General features: G+C 40.8%; 1 protein-coding gene across 3 annotated transcripts in view; it reads left to right on the forward strand.

The window, feature by feature from the left end:
• The window catches only part of slc6a11b (solute carrier family 6 member 11b), a 62,167-nt gene extending 55,795 nt beyond the window's left edge, over window positions 1–6,372 (forward strand). For 2 of the 3 annotated variants that reach the window (XM_077202622.1, XM_077202623.1), the window contains one exon: window positions 4,392–6,372. In XM_077202622.1, the coding sequence (XP_077058737.1) occupies window positions 4,392–4,541 (150 nt within the window). In that variant the 3' untranslated portion in view covers window positions 4,542–6,372. The remainder of the gene's footprint in view (window positions 1–4,391) is intronic. The other variant, XR_013194800.1, reaches the window with a different exon arrangement.
• Window positions 6,373–11,172: the final 4,800 nt, after the last annotated feature.

Raw genomic sequence — 11,172 nt, forward strand, 5'->3', positions numbered from 1 at the left:
AGAGATCTGACATTGCCTCCTTCACGTTAGCGCTTGGTGGGTCATAAACAGCCCAGGCATGGGCCGACATGATGTTGCTGTCTGGGAGCCGTTATGATGACTGCTGTTATCATGTAGAAGGGTCTGCATTTTACAGTCATTAGCTCTACTTTCGGAGAGCAAAACGTAAGCACCACCACGGCATCTTGACACCACGATTTGTTGGTGTACACAGCCAGACCGCCTCCCCTTAAGCTTACCGGCTAGCAAGGTTATTCTGTCCGCTCTGTATATCAATAGCCCCTCCAGCTGTATTGTGGTGTCTGTAATGTTTTGATTAATCACGTCTCAATGTCAACCACAATTAAATTGTGTTTGTTACATAGGGACTGAATATACATTTTAAAGCTTATTTTAAAGAGTAGCCAATAAAAAAAAAAAAAAAAATGTGTAAATAAATCTCTTGCATTTTCACAACTCTATGTTGTAAGTGTGTACCATCTGTTAATCAAAAGTAGTGGTCTTGCAGACTTTGTGCCCTCTTGAAATGCGGCATGCAAATAGACAAGCTGTCAAGAGCAAAGATCACAAGTGTGGGAATTGAGACAGGGACTCTGAGGGTATGTTTACACAACAACAATATGCTTACAAGAGAGAGGTTTTTCCTTTGTGTTTCCTTTCGAGGGAACTCGCACTGCGTCGATACGACACTTTGGGGAATGTACCCAGCGTAGCATGTCTACAGCGTATACCATTGGCGTTGCGTCATGACGTAACAAGTGAGGGCATACACGGAAGCTACAAAGGGACACCGTACCTCAACAGAGTTAACTTTTTGCTCTTCAGCAAGAACTCTGTGTACAGCTGTCTGTCCTATTTGGTGTTGTTTGTCCTGTGAGAACTTGAATGGTTACCATTAGCACAGCTGTCTTCCTGCCCATGTTAAATTTTGGGAGGTGACACATGTGTGATACTGTTTGGATGTGAGGCATGCACTGTCAGCTCTTGAGGTTGCTGGCTGTGTTCATTGAGAATTATCTTGAAGCGTACAGCAAAAGAAAAGGACGTGTGCTTTTGGGTGTTTCAGTCTCGCACCCATTGACGTTCTTCTCGAGGGAAGAAAGCCGATATGTATTATGAACGGCTCGTATCTCGCATTGTCAAGGCAACGTGTGGATTACGAGACCGGTATACATGTATAAATACGTTATCTGGCTTTGAGGAGTAAGATATTTTTATTCAGCCTATCATTCATACTGTGTTTCACTGGTCTTTTTGTTATGGCTGCTTTTAATTTGACGAATTAAAATGGTTGAATATCTGACTTTGAGCTAAATATTTCAGCCTACCATTCATACCATGTTTTACTTGTCTGGTTATTATGGCTGCATTTAATTCTGAGGAATTAAAAAAGATGAAATAATCAATTGACTAAGCTGGGAGCAGAGCATGCATGGGCAGTTCTCGAGGGGAGCCGAGCTCCTAGTTTAAGCGGCAGCAAATGAGTGGTTGCCTCTCGAGTCCCCCCTTAGGAAGCCTGGGGGTCGAAGCAACACTCTAGCCTAATGCTTTCCAAAGAGAAAACACATCTGAGGACTGTTATTCTCTTGAACACGGCTTCGGGTAAGGTCTTGTCTCTATGCGCAGACCTCTGAAGTTTTTGCTCCTCCATGGAGCCCTCAGGAAATCAATGTTTGTATCCAGCATCAAGTGCACTTCGGGACCAAAGCCTACCGGAGAGCCTCTTCAGGGGATCGAGAAATAATATTGATTAATACCCGAAATCAACCTCGATAGGTGGTTGAAAACCAAGGGGTTTACCTGTGGGGGAACCCGTTCCGCATGATCAGGGTTACACACAGATGCCGTCGTTCCCTATCTATGTGGAAGAAACCTTGGTTCCTGTCCCGTGCTGGGAGCGTCATGTCGCCGGGAAGCCGTTTCGACAGATGCCTCCCTCACGGGCTGGGGCGCGGTCATGGACGGACGCTTTACGAGAGGTCTATGGCAGGACCACCATTCTTCCTGAACAGACAATATGTCAGTGGTGTCCTATCTAAATCATCAGGGGAGACTGAAACCACGCCCTCTATGAGGCGGTGGAGTCGATATGCGAGAGGTTCGGCCGAGTGGAAGTGGATCTGTTCGCGTCTCAAGAGGCAACACACTGTCCACTGTGATTTTTTCTCACACATCCAGCTCCACTGGGCTTGGATGCCATGGTGCAGGCCGGGCCGAGGCGGCACCTGTACGCATTTCCCCCAATCGCTCTGCTCCCGGGAGTTCTGGAGAGGGTCCGTCGCGATGGGGTCTGTCTACTACTTGTAGCCCCATTGTGGCCGGCCCAAATATGGTTCTCAGACATAATATCACTCCTAAAGGACCCTCCATGGAATATCTCCATCAGGAGGGGCCTGCTGTTGCAGGCAGAGGGGGCACAGTACAGAGAGACCAGCCTGTCAGCAGGAGTAGTCGAGACCATACTCAGCTCTAGAGCTCCCTCCACGAGGAACTTGTACAACCTAAAATGTTCCACCATTTGGTGTAGAGAGCGTGAGGTGGACCCAGTTAACTGCCCGGTGGCTTCATTGCTGGAGTTCCTCCAGGATTGTTTCCCTGCTGGTTTTACCTCGTCCACACTCAAGGTGTACGTGGCTGCCATTACAACTTTCCACACTCCTCTGGGTGTTGGCCCTTTGGGAAGACATCAGCTGGTCGTACGTTTTCTCCGTGGGGCTTGGAGGAGGAGACCTACGACTTGGACCAGAGTTCCCACATGGGACCTGGCAGTGGTTCCCGAAGTGCTAGTTGAGGCCTACTTCGAACCTTCGGAGTCGGCTAAGGCCAAGAACCTTTCCCTCAAGATAGCTTTTGTATTAGCCATTACTCCTCTGAGGAGAGTAGGAGATCTTCAGACCCTTTCTATATCTTACAGGTGCCTGGAGTTTGGTCCATTCGCCACGCCTTGCCCTGCCTGGGAGCGACTTGGTTAATCGCTAAAGCTAACTCTACGTCATGATGCAACGCCAATCAGGATTGGAATGGTTTCATTCATGCTTCAGAAGCGCTACGCTGGGAGCATTACCCAAAGTGTCGTAACGATGCAGTGTCTCGTTTCCTTCTCAGGGAACAAGGGTTACAGTCGTGACCCAAGACGTTTTCCGTGTACAGACGACACCATTGTCATAACGATCCCCATTCACACGGATCCACTAAAATGACTAAACGCTATTTTCTGCTGCCAGGCCATTAGATGACGATGAAACACTATAGACTGAACATGTTATACGCATGTGCATGACGTCATTTTATGTTGTCATTGTGCCCACTGATGTTAGTTACTACACTCTTATAGGTTGAAAAGGGGATTTTCACAGCGATACCATATCCTATAATCAGCTCCAGCCCATAATCAGCTCCAGCCCAAATTAAACACACCTGAACCAGCTAATCAATGTCTTCAGGATAACCAGAAACTTGTAGGTAGGTGTTTTGTAGCTGGTTTTACCAGTGGCCCTCCAGGAGCATAATGGAAAATTTGTATGGATGTTGAAGGTTCTTCATGGAAATACAAAGTTCTGGCGTGAAACTCTAGATGGCGCCGGCGCTAGATCTGGCTGCAAACACATCGTTATCTATTGGGCTCAGCTGATTGGTTCCTTCTGTATCAGTAGCTCAACCTTCAAATACTTGGTCAGGGTTTGCTGCAGCATCTTTCAGTTCTCAAGCCAAACTTGTGAGTGAGTGAGTGAGTGAGTGAGTGAGTGAGTGAGTGAGTGAGTGAGTGCGCGTGTGAGTGAGCAAGAGTGAGTGAGTGAGTGCGTGTAGCATGTGTGCGTGTGAGACGGCATGCGATGACCGGTCGGAAAGCAATGTGTAGGCTGACATGTTTCTTGTCCAAGACACGACAACATTTTAGGAGTCAAAATCTTGTAATCTGACACAGTGACTATTGTAACAGACAAAACAATCCGTGTAATCTGAAGCAGGCATTAAAGTTTGTCTCAATTAAATGTTTCATCTAAATAAAAGTTTGTAGACAAACTTTAAGTTGGCTTGAATAAACTTAGCCAGAAAGTTTGAAGTAGTTTTAAAAGCTTGAAGTTTGAAGGTTTTAAGTTTTAATTAGTTTGTTTTAGTTTAGTAGTTTTAAAAGTTTGAAGTTTGAAGGTTCAAGTCCTGTTCTTGCTCTGCTGCAGAAGCGTGATCTATTCTGCCAAGTCCAAACATATCAATATTGTCATAACCATTACCATGCCAAACACGAAGGGAGTTTTTATGACAGAACTACAGATGCCGATAATTAACCTTTTTCAAATTTATTGTAAGTAGAGGTTCAATAACCAAACTGTGAGTAAATGTTCCACTAATGCACTCAGACTGCTTATTATAATGCGGGTGTAATTTTGCAGAGGATCAAGAAGCTGACCACACCCAGCGCTGATCTGAAAATGAGGGGACGCGTCGCCTCCAGGGGTCCTTGCGCTATCAATGATGCTGATGCCAAAATGAGGACCGATGGCAAGATCTCCACCATCACAGAGAAGGAGACACATTTCTAAACCCAAGACACGGACATCAGCGGCACAACAAACAGAAATGTGAAGAAACAAATATCTTTGCCTTTATTTTTAAAGAGAGAAAACTATTATCACATTTGTAGTGTTGCTTTTTTTGCACAAACAGGTAACACATCACAATTTAACGTCATGATTTTATCAAGAGTGTATCTAAATCTAGATGAAACTGTCGTGTTACGTAACTCTTTGTCACTTTAGTCATTTCTGTACGTGTAGAATGAAGCCGAGGTATAATGTGCTGTGAAATGTTTTTACACATTGCCTGTCGGCTCAGTGCAGATTACTGTAGTTCTGTTGTAATGGATAGGAGATGTATTGATGACCACTCCAAACGTTGGCTGTATGTTTGTAGATGAGGCTCAGTATTGTCAGATACGCTGTGATTCGCTGTCCTTCAGCTAGCATTGACTCGCGGGGGAGCGTGACGTAGCGAGCACATTCTCCACGCTGTCTTACGCGGCTCGAATTCTTGGCCATTTCACACCAATTAAACTGAGTTTGATTGAAGGTGACAGACCAAACAGTTTATCACTATGATTTTTTTCTTCTTGAGTCTGGTGATCCAGAGAGTCATTTCATCATGAACCCCTCATTAAAGTTCATGAACATTTAGTCTTAATAGTATGATGTGTTTTTGTCTGATGGTTTGCATGTGAGGACAACATGAAAGGGGTCGTACTGCACATATTAAACAGAATTAAAGTGCACATATTAAACAGTTCATTCAGTTATTTTCAGGTACCATTAAAGTAAACCAGAAAACTCACTATATTCATGACAAAATGGTATTGATGCACCATTATTTAACGTACAAATGTGGGCTAGACGTCAGGGTGAGTACATAATGACAGTGTAGAAAATATTCAAGTCAAATGTTCTTGTAAATGTAGTAATGAATAGATTTGCTATGGAAAGATTGATACCATCCAAAGTATAAAAGGCCACTAATTGATGCTAGCGCTTTCGTTAAGAGTATAAAGTCACAAAGTAGTACACTACAAAAAACGATTTTCTTCCTCTGTATTTTTGTCTTGTTTTCAAGTACAAATATCTACATTCTTAAATCAAGATACATTTACTGGAGAAGACATAAAATATTAAGTATTGTTTACTGAAAGATTTGGCAAAAATGAAGTGTTTATGCTTAAAACAAGAACAAATATCTGCCTGTGGTGTCAGAAAATCAAGTTAATCCAAAAGGAAAACAAGATTATTTTGTGGATCCCATTGGCAGATATTTGTTCTTGTTTAAAGCACACACTCATTTTGATACATTTATCAGTAGAAATCAATGTTTTGCAGTGTAGTTCTTTCATGTGTATTTGAGCGATTGTAGCCCGGTTATTGACATCCATTAAGTCATTAGGAAGCAGTGGAAATGTGTTCGAATAACCCATGCAATTCAACAGCCATGAGTCCTTAAATCAATCTGCACTGGATCTGTAATGTGCTATCACAGTGAAGAGCACTTTTTGTCCGTAGTTCACTCACTGTGGGCCCTGTGCACATGCATGCAATCTTTGGTCTGGTCTGTTCCATCGTGACATCATCAGTTTGTGCAAGTAAACTTGTGTTTGTTTTAATATCCGGTTAACTTTTCAGATAAATGTATATTTTTACACTTCTTTAGTTTTTTGTGTACTATTTCTTGATGAAAAAAAAAATTCTCTGAGGACTTTTCATATGTCATTCAACAATCAAGTTCTAGGTATATGATGGAATTGTTGTATGTACTGTTTACACAGATTTTGGTATTCACAGAACATATGAATTATGTGCTTACTCATTTTTAAAAATAAAAGTTAAAAAGGGACAGATCTGTTTGAGTGTCTCATTCACAATCGCTGCTGTTAAAGTCAACACCAGTCATTTCTGTTGTAAAGTATGATAGTCATTAGGAAAGTGTATTTGATGGTGGTGTAATTATTTCTCTCAACATGCTTACTCCAGTGAGCCCCTAAGACGCTATAAAATAGAAATAGTCACATGACCTTATTTTCACCCACAAGGTCCCAGACAGTGCCTTTAAAAACATGAAGATTTAAACCACATAGCAGACGGTTAAACCATATACTGTATCAGCGAAGTCATTGGATGACTAATGACTTAATTGAGAATGTATAAAGAATATATAAAACATAATGGACAGAAATGAGTAGTAAAATTACTGTTTTAATAACAAAGAAATATATTTTTTGATCTGCTAATCTCATTCCTAATCCGCAGTCCTCTCTGGTGCTATATAATAGTTTTGTAGGTACAGAGCAGAATTTAAGTTTTTAATCACTGAGAATCATATCCACAGTTGCCAACCAATTTTCATGAGAAGTTGATAGAAGCAGGTCCATCAGTTGCTAAAAGCTGCTAAATGATGTTTTGATGTAATTTAGATGATGTCATAACATAATAGCATTGTATTCGAAAAGCAATAGGTGAAAAGTAGCAGAATGACTATTTCCTGCGAGAATACAAAGTGTGCATTCGATTGATACTTTACTATCAGAGAGGAGTTGTGAATGGCAGTGAAGTGATACAAATGATTGTGTTGGTCACATGACAATGACAACATGGAGGATGATATAATTTCATATGAAAGATTTTGTTTTCTGTTCAGCCTGATGTTTATTTCAGTTCAACTTTATTACTGTGTTTATAAATCTGTCCACAATACATTCCAGTGAATTCTCTTACTCCAAATTTCATGGAGCATGATTTATTCTCTTCCCTCCAAATTGCATTAAGTATGTTTAATTATCTTTCCCCAAATTTCATTAAGCATATTTAATTCTCTTCCCCCCCCCCCCCCCCCAAAAAAAAATGTCATTGAACATATTTAATTCTCTTCCCCCAAGTTTCATTAAACACATTTAATTCTCTTCCCCCAAATTTCATTGAAAAAATATAATTGAGGTAAAAGAAGACTTGAAGTCATTGAAAATGTATCAATGAAGCTAAAAAATATATATTCAGGCCCAAAATTAATTAAAAACAAGTCGGTCCAAGTCCAAGTCGACAAAGTGTGGGTTGCTCTGCACAGAACTTGACAAGGGTTTGAAAGAGGGCTTGACAAAGTATTACCAAAGACTATAGAATTACACAAGATGCGTCACTCATATTGTTTTGAATGGGGAAAAGTGCAAGCTAAGTCCCAAAATTGCGGAATAAGTCCCACCTTCTAAATAAGAGCCAATCGCAGATGGGTAAAGTCATCGCTCCATTAGAAGCAGGAGTCATTCAAACACGCGCCTCCACTGCGCATGCGGATTATCATGATTGTTTCATACTGTTCTGTTTTTATCAAACTATACAGAATGGACGATTAAAGCAGTATCATTGCTTACTTTATTTATCACATGCGCATAACAGCATTACAAGTGCCATAGCCTAGCTCTCTGTCTGTACGCCACTCAAATCTGTCCGTGCGTCACTCAAATCTATCCCCTGGGAACATAACAGGAAAACTAACAATCCACTTGTTACATCCTTTCTCTTTTTTCTTTTTCTCACAAGTTATACATTTTCTTTGTAAACAAATGTAGCGCCCCAAATTGTACAACTGACTACGCCACCCCTTAGGTTAAACTAGTTAAAGCAAGTGTCAGAGCAAGGGGAACTCTGCCCCCAATAAAATGTACAGACACAGGTTCTTAGAAAAGTATAAAAATACAGTCTTTATTTAAGAAATGATTGAAGGTGTAGGTTGGTAAAAAAAAATATATATATAACATACAATTAGGGAATACCAAGCCATCTGCACGGGAGCCAGTAAAGCAATAGAGAGAACACTAAGGGAAGGTTAAGTTTGCACTACCACCGGTGAACAAAGACACAAACCCCATTTGAAGTAATACACCCAAGCTTTCAATGTCTACACTCACAGCACTCCAATAAATATGGTTAAAAGGCATTAAGGTTCACACTACATGGCACTGCAAACTTCGTTAAACAAAAGAAAGAAAAGCAAAAAAAAGGAAACTCGCTCGCTAGTGAGGTCTCTTATACAGGAGTTACCCTGGCTCCACTAACAATGAGGCTGGTTACAAACATAGAAGGGAATAAGGCGTAAGGGAAATAATAACCAAAAAAATATATATAAACCCACTCTAGCCTGTGACGTACAATTCATACATTCACATACAATAACAGCTACAGCCAACAGGCTAGAGGAAAACAAACAGTCAATAAGGGAGAAAAAAATAGAAAATAATAATAATATAAACTACCTATACTATAAGCAGCATCCACAATCACACAATATGGAGAACAGCAGCTAGCAACTCAGGTGTAACTGCACAGGTCTGTCGTACGTTCACAGTAAAAGGGGAAACACTAAGTTGAATGTAAACATCTGCGGCAGTCACAGTTTCCAGCCAATGCCTATTAAACACGGAAATGGTTTGGCATTACTGTGCCGTAGTTCGCTCTCCCATACATGGTCAGACAGGAAACCAAAGGCGCCCTGCAGCTCAATCAGCGTCGGCTCCTTCACGCACTTAACACTCAAACAGCCTCTGAATCACTGATTCACCACACCAGAGCCAACAGTAAATTTACACCATCCCAGTCTAAGGACCCAAGGTGTCCATATATAAGCCTGCCTCCATCACGTTGTAACAGTTAAATGTTACTTATGGTGTTATTCTACTACCCACCATTAGGGGACACCATGGTTCGTTTATGCTTAGTTAAATACCGGTAGGGAGTAGAAGAAGGGAGAATTGTTTGGTAAGAGGAAAGCATGGCTTCCCTCTGGTAACCTTACCTTTACTGATGTCCTGATTGGGAAACTTACCGTTTTATGCTCAATCAAAGTAAGGTTTTTTTATATATTCAATGGTGGCTGTGCTGTACAAATTGTATTCAATTGTTGGTGAGGTTTATAATAATGTTTAATATTTTGTTTGTAGAAGGACTCCTTTTACCTACCTTTTTTTGTACCAATGATGCTTTTTCCTGCTACATGGTACATGTTGGGGATAAAACGGAGTAAACTACCTGCATAATATCTCATTGGCCTTGGGTCATCGAAACGGGATATTTAATGAAGAGGATAAGAACTGTTTTCTACTTGAGTCTGGATTTGCTGTGTGGAGTATTGAATCTGGTCTGGACTATTACCAAGGATTCAATAACTATGTACATCTACATCAGCTAGAAGGGTTTTTCTTTCACCTATGGACTGTGATATACAAGTATATCCTCATTCGTTACATCCAACCTTACACTCTGTTTGTTGAGGACTTTGTATTATTGTATTATGGTAGGCTAATGGGTTTTGGGTTTAGTGTGCATTTCACTATTGTTCTTTTCTCATAATATATCTCTACGAAGTAAACCATTTTCCTGTCTTATTGTTCTTTTTTGACATCAACCAGTTTTATGATTGTGATAAGTTGGTATGCAGATCCCTTCCCAAAAGACATTCAGATTTATAGTAAACTTTACCCATAGAAGTACGAGTTTGTTATATAATGGCGCCTGAACAGGGACATACTAATTAACTTCACACACGGATGTTTTGCTGTGTTTTGAGTCTTTATTAAGAATGACAAGCCATAATACTCTGGATGAGGATGAGGTCGTACCTAGTCTGGATTTTGCAGCAGAGTCCTTCAACGCTCACAGAGAACCAATCAAAGAACTAATCAATACATTTAGTGATTTGTACTTGGACTCTGAGGAAGATAACTCCAGTGAGGATCTGGATAATTTTCCTTTACCGCCCCCTCCGCCACTTGAAGATGATAGAGAACTGGGACAGTCAATTCCCTCTGTTACACCTTTTAATGAACGACTGGATGGAAGAGTAACATCACTTGAAGGCCGAGTTGAAGACTGTCATCAGAGATTGGATGAATGTGTCTCTCAGGATGAGATGGAAAACAAATGTAAAGCCATCGAAGCAAGATTACATTATTTTGTAGAACGTGAATGTGACAGAGTTAAGAAACAGCTGGAATTTGCCATACAAGATTTAGGAAGATCCATGGTAGACTGTCTAAAAAGGAGAGATATCCAGATTGATCAAAAATTCAAATCTCTTATGTCAAACGTGTCTACTCCCAAACAGCCCCATCTAAGTTCCCCATTACCCACTCCAGTCAAGAATGGAAGAGATCAAACTTTTGATGTGCAGCTCACTAGTCCCGTAACTGGATATGAGTCTTCAATGCAATACAACCCTCCTGTAAAAATTGACTTTCCTGACTTTAGCAATACTCAAGATGAAGATCCTGTAGAGTTTATTGAAAGATGTGAAGAGTATTTTGCTGTTCGTCCTCTTTCTGACTCTGAGATACTGGCTGCCTTAACGACTGTATTGAAAGGAACAGCTAAAGATTGGTGGATGGCTGAAAGAAGGAATGTCAGAAATTGGAAGCAGTTTAAGGAAGCTTTCTTACTCTCATTTCTGAGTGAAGATTATGAAGAAGTGGCTGCAAGAAAGTTATTAGAAAGGAAACAAGGAGTCAAAGAAAATATACGAGACTTTGCCTTTCACTACCGTGCTTTGTGCATGAGATGGAAAAAGGAGATGACTGAACGAGAAGTAGTACAGGCTATACTACGGAATTGTAATCCACGGTTAGCGAGTCTGATGAGAGGAACTGTGAGA

This window comes from Siphateles boraxobius, unplaced genomic scaffold, assembly GCF_051911475.1.
Source record: "Siphateles boraxobius isolate OS27281-9 unplaced genomic scaffold, OSU_SipBor_1 5, whole genome shotgun sequence".
Lineage (NCBI taxonomy): Eukaryota > Metazoa > Chordata > Actinopteri > Cypriniformes > Leuciscidae > Siphateles > Siphateles boraxobius.